General features: G+C 41.1%; 1 protein-coding gene across 1 annotated transcript in view; it reads right to left on the bottom strand.

Annotated features, from left to right (window-relative positions):
- Positions 1–6,203: 6,203 nt before the first annotated feature.
- Positions 6,204–20,372, bottom strand: part of tarbp1 (TAR (HIV-1) RNA binding protein 1) — a 196,024-nt gene continuing 181,855 nt past the window's right edge. The window contains exon 30 of the mRNA XM_041212278.1: positions 6,204–9,351. Coding sequence (XP_041068212.1) covers positions 9,186–9,351 — 166 coding nt within the window. The 3' untranslated portion in view covers positions 6,204–9,185. The remainder of the gene's footprint in view (positions 9,352–20,372) is intronic.

Below are 20,372 nucleotides of genomic sequence, written 5' to 3'. Positions count from 1 at the left end.
CGGGGACTCTTCTCTATTATGACGCTCCACTCCTGGTCACATGATTGGGGTTTTCATGCTATGTTTTTCTCTTCACACAGACGCCCTGAGCGCTCCAAAATGCTGTGCTGCGTATGCACAGCTCACTCCCAGTCCATGCACACACGGAAGCCCCACCAAGGCATGCTGGGAGTTGTAGTTCCCAGTCTCCTAATGGTGAGGTAATTCTGGATCTTATAACAAGGGTCACTCTGAAAGCCCAGCCTAGGGTAGGTTGAATAACCTTTGTCACATAAATCAATCGGTTCAAGACAATGTGTCGGAAGTCCTTATGGAATCATACACCATTGGACCAGTCATCCTTGTGCTGGCTCTTTGGTAGAGCTATTCAATTAGTTGCACTCCCCTGCTCTTTCCCCGTAGCTGTTCAAATATTTATCCAATTCCCTTTTGGAAGTTTCCATTAAATCTGCTTCACTTTCTCTCTCAGGCAGTACATTTCAGATCACAACAGCTCGCTGTGCGAAAAATCATGTCGCCTTTGGTTCTTTTGTCAATCGCTTCAAACCTATGTTCCCCGGTTACCAAGCCTTTTGCCACCTGAAACAACGCCTCCTTGTTTACTTTATTAAAACCACATGATTATAAAGGCCTTTTCTTCCCCTTTTATCAATCAATATTGCTTTTCAATGCAATTGCTGGAAAAAAAGAGAAATCAAATTCCTCCTCTCTTGAAAAACCAATAAATTAAAAATACAAAAAAACACCTTCCAGCCATTTGAGAAGTAATTTAAAGGTTGCTGGAACTGCAACATGTTGAGATTGCTTATAGCTCACTCTGTTTCTACTGCAGTACTTTGCAGCTCCAGTAGTAATCCCCTGATTCTATTTAATTAGATTTTTGGATACCTCTGGAACAGGCCTTCCCAAACTGTGGGAGATTTTAGGGTCGTGAGTTCCACAGCGATGGCTGCCATGGAGCTTGGACTAAATGCTCACCTCTTTTTCTACTGGTGGGTGTTGCTTAATCGACATATCTTTTGAGGCCTGATTAATGCTGCAAAACTAAAGCATGTGAAAAGGCAAGTGTTTCTTTTCACTGCAGTGAAACAGTTTAAACACTTCCCCCCACTCTCAACCTCACTCTACCCCTTTCACATTCTCAAATCTCCCATTCCACTTTCTCGAACATCTCTCCCCCTTCACACGTGTTACATGGCCAACCTCAGACCTTTGCACTCTCAAATCTCTCTCCCCCTCTGCTCTCTCAAATCTCTCCCTGACCATAACTCTCTCAGATCTCTCAAGTGCAGGACAATGATCACTTGTTTACAGTGGAACAGCCTAGTTATTTATCACTTCCCTTTTCAAACATTGGAACAGCTTTATGAGGATTCAGCATTAGCTTCACCCACCGCTAAGTGGTTCATCCGGTTGCTTTTCCATAATCTGTTCTCCAATACATTTCCTCCCCACTAGCATAAAACCTAAATATTTTTCCATTTGTCAAAATGGAAACCTTCAATTGTAATTCAGGGCAGGACAAAACACAAGGTCAGTATCTACATTGCCAATCCTGATACTGTTGAGCACTTACATTGGTTAGAAAAGACTGTTTTAAGCAAGGGAGATCAAACAAAATGCAAAAAAAATGGGAGAATTTACTTTATATACAGATTCTTTATACAAATAAAAACACTTGTGAAATGCTGCTGTAAAAATATTTTGTCCTTTATCAAACAATTCTTTGTACTGCAAAAAAATAGGATACACAGGTTTTAAAAGTCAGTTAGATACATGTGTTCACACATTCAGGATATTTCCTTTATTATGGATTACAGAAATAAACTTTTTTGTAATGGTTTACAAAATGGACTTCTGGAAGTGATGTAAAGCCACAATTAGAAACACCATTAAATTTAGGTTATCTGATGTATGATTTAACACACATTTCGCCTCTACAATCGTATAAGGTCGAAAATATTTTTGCAGATACCTCCAAGTGCAATTCAATATAGTATGTAAGACAAAGTCAGTAGTTACATGGCCAACCCTGAGACCATGGAACACTTGAACATCCAGTCGTGAATGGTGGCGGACAATTAAATAATGCACTGGAGGAGGCGGCTCCATGACTATCCTCAATGATGCGGGAGCCCAGCACATTAGTGCGAAAGACAAGGCTGAAGCATTTGCAAACATCTTCAGCCAGAAATACCAAGTTGATGATCCATCTTGGCCTCCTTCGGAGGTACCCAGCATCGCAGATGCCAGTTTCCAGCCAATTCGATTCACTCCACGTGATATCACAAAACGGCTGAAGGCATTGGATACTACAAAGACTGAGGACCCTGACAGCATTCTGGTGATATTACTGAAAACATGTGCTCCAGGACTAGCCATGCCCCTAGCCAAGCTGTTCCAGTACAACTACAACGCTGGCATCTACCCGGCAGTATAGAAAATTGTCTGGGTATGTTCTGCATACAAAAAGCAGGACAAATTCAACCTGGCCAATTACCACCTCATCAGTCTACTCTTGATCATCAGTAAAGTGATAGAAGGAGTTATATACAGTGCTATCAAGTGGCACTTGCTTATCAATAACCTGAGCACTAAAACTCCGTTTGGATTCCACCAGGGCCACTCAGCTCCTGACCTCATTACAGTCGTGCTCCAAACATGGACAAAAGACCTGAACTCAAGGGGTGAGTCGAATGACTGTCCTTGACACTAAGGCAGCATTTGACTGAGTGTGGCCTCAAGGAGCCCTAGCGGAACCGGAGCCAATTGGAATCAAGGGAAAACTCTCCACTGGTTAGAGTCATAACTACCACAAAGGAAGATGATTGTGGCTGTTGGAGGTCAATCATCTCAGTCCCGGGACATCACTCCAGGAGTTCCTCAGGTTAGTGTCCTAGGCCCTACCATCTTCAGCTGCTTCAGCAATGACTTTCCCTCCCTCAAGGTCAGAAGTAGGGATGTTCGCTGATTGCATAATGTTCAACACCATTCGTGATTCTTCAGATACTGAAGTAGTCCATGTCCTTATACAGCAAGACCTGGACAACATTTAGGCTTGGGCTGAATCCTTATTCAAAATCCTGGAACGCTCTTCCAAACAGCACTCTGGGTGTACCTACACCACACGGACTGCAGCGGTTCAAGAAGGCAGCTCACCACCACCTTCTCAAGGACATTTAGGGATGGGCAATAAATGTTGGCCCAGCCAGCGAAGCCCACATCCCCATGAAAGAATAAAAAAATTTACATTGGTTAATAAGACTGCCTTGGCCAAAGGAGATCAATTGAAATGCATAAGAGCAATATTGACAAAGAGACCCAATAATTCTAAATGTTTCTACAAATGAAAGCAGTGTATTACATTCTAGTTTTCCATCTCCAAGATGTGTCAACTCCTGCTGGAGTAGAGCAAGCTGGCAGTTTATTCAAACATGGACGGCAGCCCTGTCAAGTCTGACTGTGCTTTTATCAGATATACAAACCATCAGTTGTGTGTGCTTTCTCTGAGGGTTTTAATAGCAATCAGAATTAGAGCATAGTAGTAACCTAGCAACCTTTTGGACCATCTAGATTCAGAATAGCCCCAAATCTTTCTTACTAATAACAGTTCCCCTTCTTCTTTCTTTAAATTAACTTACAGTTTCCTGTTTTACCACAGCTCCTCAATTCTGTCATCCTTAGTGGAAAAAGAGATGTTAAAATTTTCCTTAACATTCAAACCATCCCCCATAAATCTTAAATCCAATGTGCGAAAGCACAACTTTCCTAGATCAACGTCTTCCATAATGTTAAAATCTCCAGCGAGACTGATTCATTCCCTTCCTCCTCTTCAGCAGTTACAGTAACAGGATAGGTAATATTTTCTCATGACTCAGCTCTCAGTTCAGAATTCAGCCTCATAGTCCTTCTCTGACCCTATCCAAAGACACTGAGGCTAATTATAAGGCACCAGTTAAAATTAACTCACTCAGTGCAAACTGACTGAACCTTGGATCTTCTAGTCTGTACAACGTAGCACTGCACAGTTATCCATCAGGGTCTTGATTGCAGTTGGGCAGACCCAACTAAACATTCCAACCCAATTTTGTCTTCTCCTGACTCCAGGATTTTGACCTATCCTGTTACTGTAACTGCTGAAGAGGAGGAAGGGAATGAATCAGTCTCGCTGGAGATTTTAACATTATGGAAGACGTTGATCTAGGAAAGTTGTGCTTTCGCACATTGGATTTAAGATTTATGGGGGATGGTTTGAATGTTAAGGAAAATTTTAACATCTCTTTTTCCACTAAGGATGACAGAATTGAGGAGCTGTGGTAAAACGGGGATAGTGAAGGAATAGCGTTATAGTTCCAAGTGAGGATGGTGTGTGGCTTGGAGGGGAACTTGCAGGTGGTGGCTCTCCAAAGCCTGCCTACCATTGCCAAGGCTCAAGTCAGAAGTGTGATGAAATATTCTCTCCATTTGGCTGGATGAGGAGCTCAACATCATCCAGGACAAAGCAGCCTGCGTGATCTGTACCCTATCAACCACCTTAAACTTTCACTTTCTCTATCACTGGAGCACAGCAGCAGCGTGTACCATCTACAAGATGCACTGCAGCAATTCACCAAGATTCCTTCCACAGCATCTTCCAAACTCATGACCTTCTACCACCCAGGAGGACAAGGATGCATAAGAACATCACCACCTGCAAGTTCCCCTCCAAGCCACACACCATCCTCACTTGGAACTATATTGCTGTGGCTGGGTCAAAATCCTGGAGTCAGGAGAAGAATTACTGGCTGCAGAATTCCAAGCCTCCAACCTGATATTGTAGCCACTGCACTGAAGGAACATGAATGCTGAAGTATAAAATGCCAAAACAAAATTGGGTTGGAATGTTTAGTTGGGTCTGCCCAACTGCAGTCAAGACCCTGATGGATAACTGTGCAGTGCTACGTTATACAGACTAGCAGCACTGTGGGTGTACTTACACCACGTGGACTGCCGTGGTTCAAAAAGGCAGCTCACCATCATATACCCAAGGGCAATTAGGAATGGGCAACAAATGTTGGTCTTGTCAGTGATGCTGACATCCTAGGAATGAATAAAAGCAGCTCTGATGGAATGCTGCACTGCTGGATGTGCCATATTGCTGATGAGAGATTCAATTAAGATTCCGTTTCTCTCTTAGGTAGGCATATAAGGTTCTAGAGCACGAGTGGAAGAGGAGCAAGGCAGCTTTCCCAGTGTGCTGAGCAATATTTATCCCTCAAATTAACAATTAAAAAATAGATTATCTGGTCATTTATCATTGATTTTTGAGAGACCTTGTTCTGCACAAGTTGGCTGCTGCATTTGGCTACATGACAACAGCTATTACATATCAGAAGTGCTTTGCTTTGGGACCTCCTGAGGATATGAAAGGTGAACAAAAGTACTTTCTTCTCATTACATTTAATTTTGGTGGATTTTGTGCCAAATGAGCTGTGTGTCATCTATGTCGGTGAATAGAACAATTTTGTTTTTGTCACATCAACTATTGCGAAGCTTGTTAAAGGACAGGAGATTTATCCTGCCCAGCATTGCACTTTAAAAAGAAAATACTACTGTTTTGAAGGGTCAGGCTGTGCTTTCAGTATGAAATACTTTCCTCGTAGAGGTCATAATGAAAAATATAAATGAAATTGTCAATTTGAGCAACCACAGCTGGTCAGAGACCTGCTGAGTCTTTCAGTGAGAACCACTTTGCTGACTGAAGCAATTAGCCCATCTTAAATTACAGTTCAAGCAGTTCAATCTCCAGTGTAAATATGAGGAGTCTGGTGATCGAATCAGCATATAGGTTAGTACAAAGTGGCCATCTCTCTAGCCAGCAGCCTTAGAACTAAGCAAGATTGACACATTCTTGGAGAAATTAATTCATATGTTGACTTTAATGGGTGGGCGTGGTACAGCAGCTTGATGGTATAACATATTAATCCCCTCCAATTCATTTGACAGAAGAGCGACTCTTACTCCACACCATTATAGTCTTTCCATTTCCCACACGAGCTGTGAGACCATTAAATTTCATACAGTCTTGTGAAGTGGGCCCACTGTGAACCTGAACTGATAGCAGCCAAACTCATTCCACCCAAAGTCCATAAACACTAGGGAGAGATCTGATTCCTCTGGGCTCAGGAAGGAAGTTCAAATATAGACGGTCACAAAGCACTTTAAAACAACATCATCATCAATTTATTCTGGTCATTTATCATATATGGAAGTTTGCATGTGTGAAACTGTAAAGAGCATAAAGCTGTGGTTAGGTTTTAAAAATTCAAATCAGTTCATGAAAAATATTTTACAATTTCACACTGAATTCTGAGTGTTTCTGTACAAACACTGTGGAACATACTGAATCGTGTTTTAAAAAAGATGCAGTCAAAATGATATAAGTTCGATTTGTTTCTCTTTACACCATGGCGTTAAATAATAGCACCAAATTTGCCCATTTTTAATTCCAGTTTGTCTATTCTGTTAATTGGGACTAAATGGGTTGCTCTTCAGAGAGCCAGCATGGACACAATGAGCTGAATGGCTTCCTTTTGCTCTGTAATGACTATCACTCGAATTACTGTTGGATAAAGCTCAACTAATTTGAGAAAACTAAAAGCAGGTATGAAAAAGACTGGTTTTGAATTCAGAAACCATAATCAAGTTCCAACGCACTGATCTTAAACAGGGAATATCACATTTTTTAGCATCACAATCAGAACTTATCTTTTTACTCTGTGTTCGGATTGAGGGAGGTTAATGCTGCAAAATGGAACACTTATTTGGTTTTTGGTCTTTAAGGATCAGGATCAAGCACTCCTAGATCAGATGTGATTAAATCTCATTCAAGTACATCTTAATTTTTATTTGCCTTAATGCCAAGCTTTAAATGAACCCCCTATTATTTTGAGACACATTTTAATTTCCTACCTCAGTCAGGGGTCAGTTAGCTCGATGCAGAATGAGGCCAATGGCATGGGTTCAATCCCCGTACCGGTTGTGGTAGTTCATGAAGGCCTGTCAAACGATACATAACCACTTATTTCTCTCTAATGGAGATGGATGTCAGTGGTTCCTTTGTGAAGTGTGGTTAATGACCTTACCCCAGCCAATGCTGCAGCTCTGTCATCAGACTGCCAATGCAACCCCAAACTTATTTCATATACCACCCCTCTAGCATACAATTTTCACCCCATCAGTCTGGGCTGGATTCAAACCTCAGCTCAAGAAGCTGAAATTACTGAGTGTTAATCCACTGTACCACCCAACCTCACAAGGACTCTTTCTAGAAATTAAATAGTTGTGAAGGATCTCGGACAACACCTTTAGATTTGGCCTCACTTTTTCTCAGAGAGCAAGTATAAAAGGCATAATTGAGACAACTGATTGGGAGTAGCTTCTGTGCCAGCTGGTGTTAAGGGGCTGAATTCATGCCAATGAAGCTGAACCACCCAGTGTATTTGAGTGCAAAAGGTCTTAAGGGAGATTTGAGTGAAGGTAACTGAACTTGTCCACACAGCTACCTGTTGAACCCTCTAAACCTGCATTTTGGCTCCATAACTGACTACAGACTACACTTCAAACTCACTCATTAAAAGTGATGTGCATAGAGAGATTATCTGACACAATAAGCCACGTTCTTTATAAGTCATTATATTTTGGGTACCACATATGCAGCTGAAGTTGTCAGCCAAGGAAAATCACCGTTATCCTGTAGAACAGGGATGCTCCTTTGGTGTCATTAAAAAAACAACTAAGTATTTACAATACAAAAGCAGATCATTCAGCGCAACAGATCTATTCCAGTGTTTGTGCTTTGCATGAGCCTCCTTCCACCCACAGTAACATATCCTTCCATTCCTTTCTGCCTCATGTGTTTACCTAGCTTTCCCTTTAATGCGTCTCTAAAATTCACCTCAACTACACCCTGTGGTGGCAAGCAGCATGTTCTAACCACTCTGGATAAAGAAATTTGTTCTAATTCCCTATTGGATTTATTATTGCCTATTTTATATTTATGGCACCTAGTTCAGGTCTTGCCTTTCAAGTGGAAATATCTTCTCTATGACTACCCTATCAAACCCTTTCATAATCTTGGAGACCTATTATTGCATTTCAAAATATCTCAGATCTTCCTTCAGTCTCTTCTTGCTAGAGAAAAGAGACCCAGCCTGTTCAATCTTTCCTGATAGATATAATCTCTCTGTTCCCTTAGCGTTCGAATAAATCTTTCTTGCATCTTCTCCAGTACCTCCATATCCTTTTCCTAAAATGGAAACCAAAACTTTTCAGTACTCCAAGTGTGGAATAACCAAGGTCCTAGACAAGTTAACAGAACTTTGCTGCCTTTCAATTATATTCCTCTGGAAATGAATGTTTGTGATTTAAAACATACTGCAAAAAAATTGATAGTCATAGAAACTTTATAGATAAACACGTTAAAATAGTTACATTAACCTTATTTGTCACAACTTTTTGCACTGCTTTGGCCTACAAAAAGCAGAATTCTGATGGTGAGGCCCACATAAAAGATAATAAGGGTATCAACTGTTGTGCAAGTCTACTCAAAAATATCACATTAGAGGGAAACTACTTCCTCTGGTAGGAGAGTCCAGAACAATGGGACATAATTAGAGCTGGACCTTCCAAAGGTGATGGCAGCAAGCACTTTTCCATACAAAGGCTAGTGGAAATCTGGAACTCTTTTTCTCCTCCCAAGGAGTTGTTGAAGCACGTCAATTGAAAATTTCAAAACTGAGATTGATAGATTTTTGTTCAGTAAGGGTGTTAAAAGGGGGTAAATGTTGAAACATCAGCCTTGATGCAATTAAATGGTAAAACAGGCTCGAGGGACTGAATGGCCCACTGCTGTTCCTATCCAGGAGGAAATGATGTTATAAAAATATTCTTATTTGCACATAAATATTAAAATTATACAAGAAGCCTAAACATTTGGCTTTGTATATCCAAGGCAGTCCACGGTGAGGTCACTGTCTCTAGCCAATCTTCCAGTAGCACTTTATTTTCACCAGATTATCTAAGGATTTGTAGACTACCTTCTTAGATGCTTGCTCCTAGTGGCACAGTGTTATTGACTTATAAGTGACAAAACACATATTAACAAGAAGCAATCTCTTTAATTTTCACTTTTGTGCAGTCCCAGTTTATGGTCTCACGCCTTGCTTCATCATCTGCTGTCGCGTGTACTCCCACATGAGCAAAGCTCCACTAACATGAACATTGAGTGATCGGATGATACCACACTGTGGGATTTCCACACACACATCAAGGTGCTGGATCAAATTGGCTGGAATTCCCTCTCGTTCATTCCTAGGGAGATAAAATTGAACATGTAAACCCCTGAAAGAAAATTACTAGACTTTTTCAAATGTTAATCTAAAAACAGAGCACAAAAGTCTTCAAGCAGCAGGGAGAAATCCTACAGCACAACTATCACAAGTCAAAATACCGATTCTGCAGTTCTAAAGTGTGATGCTTATATTTGAAAATTATGCACAAATATTAAATGCCTGAAGAAATTCTTCAATTTTATTTCATGCAAACATCTAATTTGACCATGTACAATTTTCAATGTTACCTTATTTTAACATTTAAAAAAAAAATTCTTTCATGGGATGCGGGCATCTCCGGCTAAGCCAACATTAATTGCCCACCCCTAGTTGCCCTTGAGAAGGTGGTGGCGAGCTGCCTTCTTGAACTGCTGCAATCCATGTGGTGTTGGTACACCCATACTGCTGTTAGGGCGTTCCAGGATTTTAACCCAATGACAGCGAAGGAACTGCGATATAGTTCTAAGTCAGGATATTGTGTGGTCATTTCATACAGCACTTAAGAGTCAACTACATCACTGTGGATCTGCAGTCATATGTAGGCCAGATCAGGTAAGGGCAGCAGATTTCCACTCTAAAGGGTATTAGATGTGTTTTTACATTAATCAATGATAAAGTCATGGGCCTGGATTTTCACAGATTTGCGAGCCCTTTAAAAATGTGGGCAGGACCTGATTCTGAGATTCCCAATCCCATCCCCAGGCTGACTGATTTTTGGCAGTGCCTATAAAGGGTGCAGGCTGCTTCTGTCAAAAGCCCGCATCTGGCACTCCTGACCTGGCTAGCTCCATTGCAGAGATAGGGGGCCAGGTCTTTAAAGAGTTGTGGTTCACAGTACATAAAAGGAATTGTGAACCCTACTAAGCAGGAGGCAACCTTTTAAAAGTTCAAAAGATCCTCCTCATGTCCCCATACTCCTCTAACCACCCCCTATGGCCCCTTATATACCCTATGCCAAGCTATGACACTTCCATGCCCAGTGACCCACTGTATACTTTTTAGAACCAATGAATCCAAATGTGTATAGTGGGATGTAGAAAAATAAACTTTTTTTCAAAGTAATTCATTGGTAACTTTCTATGTTCCAAGCTAATAAATGTATCATGCAGGTCTTTTGAGGTCTCAAAAACCACAAACCCTTGAAACTACTTAACTTGTGTAAACAAGCATTGTGAAATTGACAGCAGAGATCAGAGCACCTAAGCTGTCAATCAAACAACGTTTCCTTTGGGGGGCAGCTGTCTGAGCTCTCAGCCAAGCTTTATTATGTATGCTTGGCATGGGAGTATGAGACACAATTGGGGGAGGGGGGGCATGAGATGGCGTGAATGGGGTATTAGGAGTGTTTGCAAGGTGAAGGGGATGAGGGGATGTGAGGGATGGAGGGCCCAAATGTTTTTCTTTTTACTAGGACAAGGACTCGCAGCACTGAGGCAGACCTTTTAAACAGGCCACCTCCACACCCGGCAGTTCCTCTTGCTGCCTCTGCACTTCTTCCCAGGTCAGCTGGCCTGATTCCAGCCCACACCCACCCCACCCCAGCAATGAAACTCTCATCTTTGTGGGCACTTTCTCTCAAGGTGGGCAGGACAAGCTGGGAATTTTCCCAACTCTTCCTCCCTGCCTCAAGGATGAAAATCCAGGCCACGGTCAGAATGACTGAGATTAGATTTTGCTCTTAATTAAAGATTTACTAATTAATTGAATTTTTAATTTCCACCAGCTGTCGCAATGGGATGTGAACCCACATCCCCAGATAATAAACTTGGACCACTGGATTACTAGTTCAGTGACATTACCAAAATGCCACTGCTTCCTCTAAATTCACACTGAAGATGTCATTAAGCAAATATCTTCAACTGCATTCAATTCATATAGCTACCCACATGGATTAAATAGGATGCAGACCCTGAGAATAAAAGCTTTTGTCTGTCTCATGGGCCTCGAGGTATATTTGTAATGAAATGAATGCAGTACAGAAGCCCATAAAATATGCTAAGGAAGGACACACTTGCCAAAGAGGGAGTGCAACTGAGGTTTACTAGACTAATCTCTGGGATGGTGGGATTTTCGTATGAGGAGAGATTAAGAAGACTGGGTACATATTCCCTAGAATTTCAAAGTATGAGGGTGACCTCATTAAAATTTACAAAATTCTTACAAGGCATGACGGAGTGAATATAGATAAAATGTTTCCCCTGGGTGGTGAGTCTAAAACCACAGGACATAATCTCATGATAGCAGGTAGGCCATTTAAGACTGAGATGAGGAGGAAATTCTTCACTCCAAGGGTGGTGAATCTTTGGAACTCTCTGCCCCAGAGGGCTGTGGAAGCTCAATCATTGAGCTTGTTCAAAACAGAAGTTGATAGATTTCTGGAGACTAATGACATCAAGGGATATGGAGATAGTGCATTGGGATAGTGCCTTGAGGTAGATGACCATCCATGATCTAACTGAATAGCGGAGCTGGCTCAATGGGCCAAATGGTCTACTCCTGTTCCTTTATTCCTATAATAATAAAACAAGAAGTGCTGAAATACTCAGCAGGTCAGGAGGCATCTGTGAGAGGAATAGAGTTAAACATTTCAAGTCCTTGATCGACCCGAAACATTAATACAGAAAATATGCTGCTACAGAGATGGACTGTAAACATATATACATCCCAAAATTATTATAAACTCTACAGATATTAAGAACCAGCTCCCAAAAACATTTAGAAACACAAAAATTGTAGTCCATGTCCAAATGCAGCAAGACCTGAACAATACCCAGGCTTGGGGTGACAAGTGGCAAGTAACATTCGCGCCACACAAATGCCAGGCAATGACCATCTCCAACATGACAGAATCCAACCATCTCCTATTGACATTCAATGGCATTACCATCATTGAATCCTCCACTATCAACATCCTGGGGGTTACCATTAACCAGAAACTGAACTGGGCTAGCCATATAAATACTGTGGTTACAAGAGCAGGTCAGAGGCTAGGAATTCTGCAGCGAGTAACTCACTTCCTGACTCCCCAATGTCTGTCCACCAGCGACAAGGCACAAGTAAGGAGTGTGATGGAACAACACTGAAGAAGCTGTAACTGTCCAGAATGAAGCAGCCCCCTTGATTAGCACCCTATCCACAAACATTCACTCCTTCCACCACTGACAGTGGCAGCAGTGTGTACCATCTACAAGATGCACTGCAGAAATTCACCAAAGCTCCTTAGGCAGAAGCTTCCATGACCGCTACCATCTAGAAGGACAAGGGCAGCAGATAGATGGAAACCCTGCCACCTGGAAGGTCCCCCCCACAAGCCACTCACCATCCTGACTTGGAAATATATCGCCGTTCCTTCACTGTCACTGGGTCAAAATCCCAGAACTCCCTCCCTAACAGCACTGTCGATGTACCACATGGACTGCAGCGGTTCAAGAAGGCAGCTCACCACCACCTTCTCAAGGGCAATTAGGAATGAGCAATAAATGAGTTTAAAAAAAAAATGTTAAAATGACCTGTGTGGTTTAATTGACATTATTGAGGGGTATCTTACTAAATTGAAATCATCCATTTGTCAACTCTGTTTGAAGGAATAATCCTCTGATATGCCACAAGAAGCAACCTCAGGCCAGCAAGAGCAGTAATGATGCTTCATGATAAGTGTGCTTATGTGCTTGCCTCTTTCCAATACTGTATTTAAATATTTTATTTAAATTTTATATTTTATTGTATTTTCTGACCTTTTTTCAGGACATGTACAAGCCAATATTTATCCTTCAACCAACATCACTAAAACAGATTATCTGATCAATATCACATGGCTGTTTATGGGCAAATTTGCTGTGCACAAATTGTTTGCCACGTTTCTTCCATTTTGAATTGGCTACACTTCCAAAGATACATTATTGGCTGTAAAGCACTTTGTGACATTCTGAGAGTGAAAGGCACTATACAAATCTAAATCTTTCTTTTTTCTTTCTAATAACACACAGTACAAACTTGTAGCTAATATAGTGATAGCAATTCAGAATTACTCTGTAACCAATTCTTACAAATTAGATAGAATAGGACTGAGTTGCTGAGCATGATGTGTGTAAAAGTTCCTTACATCTAAAGGTTGAAAGCTCGATAAGCAAACTCACTGTCGTTTTCCTGCTACATCCTAAACATACACCACTACTATTCTGATTAAATAGAAAGTTGAAGAGGAAGGTAGATAGGTATTTTACATGAAATATAAACAGTTGCCTTCAAAACAAAACCGCAAATATTACTGTTTAGTAGAAATATGGAGATTGCGCCATGTAGCTCTACAGATGCTCTTCCCAGTAATCGTCTCAGAGGTTGGAGCAAGACTAGGCAGCAAAGTGAGATAAATCCATAACATTGGCTATGGATTTCCTCCTTGTTAAATAAGAGCGCAAAATAATCTCCTAATCAGCCAATAGGTAATTTCTTTGCTTGAAAACTCTGGGACATAGAAACAAAAGTATGGTTTTGCTGATTCACTTACTCTTAAGTCTACTGGCAATGGCTCTATGTAGCAATACAAGTAAATTGCAAACTGAAGGCAGCAACTGGAAAAACAAAACGTGAGGGAGGATCTTCCGGTTGGCAAGCGGGGTCAGGGCCCACTTGCCGACGTGTAAAATGACGCGGGATAATGTCGGGTGGAACTCCCAACGTCACCCCACATCATTTCCATTTTCAGGTCGGTGGGGGTGCAACCAAATCAGCTGTCCGCCCGCCAACCTGTCAATGGCCTACTGAAGCCATTTAAAAAGTACTTAACATAATTAATGGACCTGCCCGTCCAACCTTAGGGTTGGTGGGCAGGCCGTGGCGGGCTCCAGAAAAAGCCTGAAACCTCATCCACGGGCGGGGTGAGGTTTCAATAAGGGTTTTAAACTATTTAATAAAAATTTCAGTAGAAGTGATGGACATGTCCCAACTCATGTGACAGTGTCACATGAGGAGACATGTTAGGGAAATTTTGATATTGTTTCTTTAACGCTTTTAACTTTGGAGCCGATCTCCCTGAGGCAGCACTTAGCCTCAGGGAGATCAGTGCGCTCTTTTGCATGCATGCGTGAAACAGTGCACTCCCAGTTCAGGGAACCCCCACCCACACAGGGAGCGCATAGCGCTTCCTGGTGGATATCATGATGGGCAGGCCTTAACTGGGCCGCCCACGTAAAATGGCGACAAGCCCCGCTCCTGCACTTCCCTCCCAATGGGGGAAGATTTTTCCCATGGTCAAAGGTGGTCATTTTTACATGAAGTATGAGAAAGGCAATCATGTGAACAGCACTCTGGCATCTTAGAATATTGCCCTGGCAATATTCCCAAAGGCTAGAGATAGACGGTTATGAAATGAAAAATAACATAAAAGCTCCACTGCCAACAATCTGGGCAAATAAGGATATTTTTTGCGCAAAAATATAAGAAATAAAAACCGGCATATCAGGTAAATTGAGGATATGAAAAATAAGTAAAGATCAGCATGATACAATATTACTTTACCAATTTGGACACCTATTTTGTGATGAAAGTAAAAAATGGACTCTGCAAAGGTTTACTAAAACCTGTGTTCGTAACACAAAAGGAGCAGTTGATAACTGCTGTTTGTATAACTAAAGCTTTCAGATGGACCTCATACATCCATTTTCTGGTAACTCAAATTCCATTTTTTGTCCGCCTAATTAACCTCTTGCTTTTTCCATTGTACATGACGTACACATCACCTGAACTCAGATTAACTTTCCAGTTTTCCATACAGCAACACTGTTTGTCCAGAGACTGCTGAATCATAACCCTGGTAGCAAATATTGCTGATGACAGCCAAGAGCAATTTAAAGCATTGGGCATAAAGTTGGATTCATAAAAAGGTGCAGTGCGACGAGGCTTAACTTCTCCCATACGCCATTTTTATCAAATTGATTAATGCATCTGTGTTAAACTCTTGTCTCTGTAGATGAATCTAATTGTTCAAAAAAGATAAAACGCTAGAAAATCTCAGTAGATCAAGCAGCACACAGACCAACAGAGGGCTATTTTTTTCAGGTCGATGACCTTAGATCAGTCCGAAAACTTTTAATCCCTACTTATCTCTCTGCTAACTGACCTACCAAATGTTTTTAGCACTTTGTTTTTGTTTCAGATTTCCAGTGTCTGCACTGTTTTGCCATTTGTTTTACAGCTTAATGTAAACCTATTTGTTAATACAGTACACATAAGAGCTAAACACACAAACCTGTGAGCTAAAAATAGCTGAGATTCTGGTAAATCTATTATGACAAAATTATAGATTTTGTCTATGACCAAATTCTTTCTTGCTGATCAGGGCACATCCAGGGTAAAACTGGTAACCTGCTAGCTGGCCCCAAATAATACACATTATAGTTTTGTATGCCACAGACATCAATATGCGCCTGAAACTGGAACAAAAGGGTGGTTTAATATGCTCTTAAGCTCAGGGCTGTTCGTGTCATTGGACAAGATTTTAACTCACTCAAAACCCGTTCACTTAGAGTTAAAATTGGGACTCATTCTGTCCAGCAGTAATTCCTAATTATTATACAAACACGTTATCTGCAAAAGTGGAATCCAGGAAGTTTGAGGGTGGAGGAACCAATCTTTACACACTTACATATTTATTTACAGAATTATACATTACAAGCGTATAGCTCCTATGTTACAACAATGCCAACATTTCAGAAGTGTGGCATTGGCTGTAAAGTGCTTTGAGACAACAGTGGTCATGAAAAGCACTATATAAATGCAAGACACTGTCACATGAGCTGGGACATGTCAAAGAATTATTGTAAAAATTTTTATTGAATTTTAAAACACTTCATGAAACCTCATCCCGCCCGTGGATGAGGTTTCATGAAAAATGCGAAGGCTGCCTGGGTTCTTCACCTGCCCGCCAACCTTAAGGTTGGGCGGGCAGCTCACTCAATTGCTTAAATTAGTTTTTAAACAGGCCTTAATAAGCCCTTGACAGTTCAGCGGGCGTGCAGCCGAGTCAGCTGCACGCCTGCCAAACTGGAAATCTAAATGACATGCGGTGACATCGGGACACCCGCCCGACATCACCACATGTCACTTTATGCACTGGTGAGCAGGCCCTGCCTCCGCTTGCCAACTGGAGAATTCAGCCCTTGCATACAATTAAACATTAATATAGAATTAACAACAGGCTCAGCAGAATGGTTGCAAAAGGTTGGCTGAGTTTCTCAGGAAGGAATCAAACCAATCCGTTCACATACAAACATCATGTGGGACTATGCATCTTGACCTATTTGTTTGGCAGTATTTAAAGTAGCATGTCAAATCCTGCAAATGCAGTATAACAAAAAATTTATTGTTAATTCTCTTTGTTCTGGGATTTCTTCAAAGGAAACGTGGCTATACTTTGGTCATATTGCAACAAGAAGCCAAAGCCTAAGGCTCTCAGTATGAGTACAGTTAAGAGAATTCAGGTAGTCATGTAAGTATTGAGCAATTGTTTTTATCAAGGGTCTGCTTTCAAACAAAAAAAATTGCATTTATTTATCACTTTTATACAAGTTGCACAAACAGTAAGGAGACAAATGACCAAATAATCGGTTTTATTGGTGTTGGTAGAGAGATGAATGTTGGTTAGAAAACTGCCATTGTTTGCTCTCTTGCTTTTTTATTGGTGCCTTGGATCTTTTACATTTACCTGAGATAGCAGATGGAGCCTTGATTTAACATCTTGTCTGAAGGTTTGACAACTTCTCCAGTGCAGCAAACCCTCAGTACTACATGGAAGAGTTAACCTAGGTTAAACATAGAAGTATCTGTAGTAGAAGTCAATCTCACAACTTTGACTCGGAAGCAAAGTCATTGATGAAGCAGCTGAAAATGGTTGGGCCTAGGACACTACCGGAGGAACTCCTGCAGTGAGATCCTGGGACTGAGGTGGTTGGCCTCAACACCCACAGCCTTTGTGCTGGTATGATTCCAGCCAGTAAGAATTTTCCCCCTGATTCCCATATCTTTAATTATGCCAGGGTTCCTTGATGCCACACTCAGTCAAATGCTGTCTTGATATCAAGGGCAGTTTGGATCAAGACCGTAATAAGGTCCAGAGACAAGTGGCTTTGGTGGAACGTAAATTGGAGCCGAGATCATAAAAATGTAGCATAAGAAATAGGAGCAGGAAGAGACCACATGTCCTGTCTAGCCTGCCCCACCATTCAGTACAATCATGGATAGATAATCTTCTAAAATCTACTTTCCTGCCCACTCCTCATAACCCTCAATTCCTTGAGAGATCAAAAATCTAACTATCTCAGCCTTGAATATGCTCAATGATGGAACATCCACAACCCTCTGGGGTAGAGTATTCCAAAGATTCAGGACCCTCCGAGTGAAGACGTTTCTCAATTCAGTTCTAAATCATCAACCTATTATCTTGAGATGTGTTCCTGTGTTCTAGATTCCTCAACCAGGGGGAAAAAATCTCTCAGTATCTATCCTGTCAAACTCTTCAGGATCTTGTGCTTTTCAATTAGGTCACCTCTCGCTCTTCTAAACTCCAGAGAGTACAGGCCCAATTTACTCATCTAGTGAACTTTTGCTGTACCACCTCCAATGCAAGTATATCTTTCCATTGATATGGAGACCTATACTCCACATTGGTGAGTCCACACCTGGAGTACACAAAGGCCCATTAAACTTTTAGGAGTTCCATGCGGTTTTAAAAAAATATTCTGCTTTTCTATTCTTACTGTCAAATTGAATAATCTTACACTTGCCCACATTATACTCCATCTGCCACCTTGTTGCCCACTCACTTAACATGTCTATATTTCTTTGCAGCCTCTGTGTTCTTCTCACAACTTGTATTCCCACTAAGTTTTGTATCGTCAGCAAACTTGCATACATTACTCTTGGGATCTCTGTCTAAGTCACTGATATAGATGGCAAATAGCCAAGGCCTCAACACTGACTTGCAGCACCCCACTAGTTACAGCCTGCCAACTTGAAAATGCCCCATCTATCCCTACTCTTTGCTTCCTGCCCATCCATGTTAACATATCATCCCGAACTCCATTTTGCCTATTAACCTTTTATGTGGCACCTTATTGAGTGCCTTTTGGAAATCCAAGTATACTACTTCTACTGGCTACTCTATATCGATCCTACTAGTTAAATCTTAACTAGTAATAAATTTGTTAAACAAGATTTCCCTTTCGTCTGATTATACGATGATTTTCTAAGTGTTTTGTTAAGACTTCCTTAATAATAGACTCCCAATCAAGAAAAAAATAGGAAAATCATAACCAATACATTCACTATCTCTGCAGCTACCCTTTTTAGAAGTCTCCATCAGGTCCTGGGATTTTGTTGGCTTTCAATCCCTTAAGTTTCTTCAATACTTTTTCTTTGTTGATATTAATAACTTTAAGTTCCTCCCTTTTATTAGCCCAATGATTACCCTCTATTTCTGCTATATAGTATGTGTCTTCTACTGTGAAGATAGGCACAAAATGATTGTTCAACGTCTCTGCCATTTCTTCATTCCCCATGATAATTTCTCCTGTCTCTGCCTCTAGGGGACCAACGTTTACTTCAACTACTCTCCTCCTTTTCATAGACTTGTAAAACCTCTTACAATCCATTTTTATATCCCTGGCCAGTTTGCTCATTCTATTTTTCTCCCCTTTTTATCAACTTTTTTGGACACTTGATGTCTGAATGTAATCCAGTAAGCCTGAACGAATGCACTTCGACTCCTGGGCCTCACTCTATAGCCCTAAATTTTGAGCAAGGAAAGAAACACTCTATTTTTGTACAGGACGCAAAGTCTGCTTATGAAAGCGGGTAAGGGCTCTCAGCCGAAAAAGAATATCTCACGTGAAACCCAAAAATCCAACAAAGAAGAATGAAAAAGAATTGCGTTATTTGCCTTTTAATTGTGATATGTAATGATGACTCAACCAGCTCTGGTCTGTCTTTTATAATCTCTGGAACACCTTCTTACACCATAAATGAAAGAAACTATTTGAGTTATTAGACAAAATGACCAGAAGCATCTCTTCTAGTGAAATCTTGTTCAAATCAATTAAGCCATGGAGTTTTCTCTGTATGGGATGAATGACATTAAAGTGCCTTTTATTTTCTGTTCAACCATTGTTCCTCACGGATGGTGATGTAGAGATCAACGTCCACACAAGAATGGGCAAAGCAGCACTGGTCTTCCAGCGACTCTAGAATCTTGGCATCCAACACTATTAAAATGATCATGAAGCTGCAACTCTACATGTCCATAGTAGTACAAACCACAATCTATGCAAGTGAGACATGGATGAAAACATAAATGGGACATTTTTCACCAGAGCTGCCTAGGAATCACATGGAGAGAGAGCATCACCAACAGAGGACTAGTCAGAGGCACCTGTGGGACATTGTGAGGGAGAGATGACTGAGGCTTGCAGGACACATATTGCGCCTCCCTGACACACTCCCAGAGTGGCAGTAGAATGGACACTATCAGACAGAAGATAACGACAGGGCTGGCCAAAGAAATCAAGAAGGACCTCCACGACCGGGACACCACCTGGGCTGCAGCAAAACAAACTGCAAAGGGTCATTGCCAGTGGTAGAATCTTACTGCCCATAGTTCCTCCAGTCCCATGTGAGACAAAGTCTAAGTAAGCAAGCAAGTCTTACCTGGTACAAATCCAGCTTGCCAAAAACAAATAAATTGCACTCCTATAATAAAAAGAGTGCCATTAACCTGGACTACAACAGCATTTAGATTCAAATCTATGAATCTCCATTTTGTGAAAATGCATTTGGGCAGTCCTTAGCAAACACAATACAACTGGCTCTGTTATTATGATGGATTTGAAGAATTCAATTCACACAACTGGATTTTGTCATTTGCATTCAGCAACATGTAACTACTGAGTAGTCACTTTCAGCTGAATATTTCTGCTGCTTTGTTTTCAGTTCCTTATCCTTGCCTACTTT

Source organism: Carcharodon carcharias, chromosome 2, assembly GCF_017639515.1.
Source record: "Carcharodon carcharias isolate sCarCar2 chromosome 2, sCarCar2.pri, whole genome shotgun sequence".
In the NCBI taxonomy this organism is placed as follows: Eukaryota; Metazoa; Chordata; class Chondrichthyes; order Lamniformes; family Lamnidae; genus Carcharodon; species Carcharodon carcharias.
This window is presented reverse-complemented; position numbering and strand designations above follow the sequence as displayed.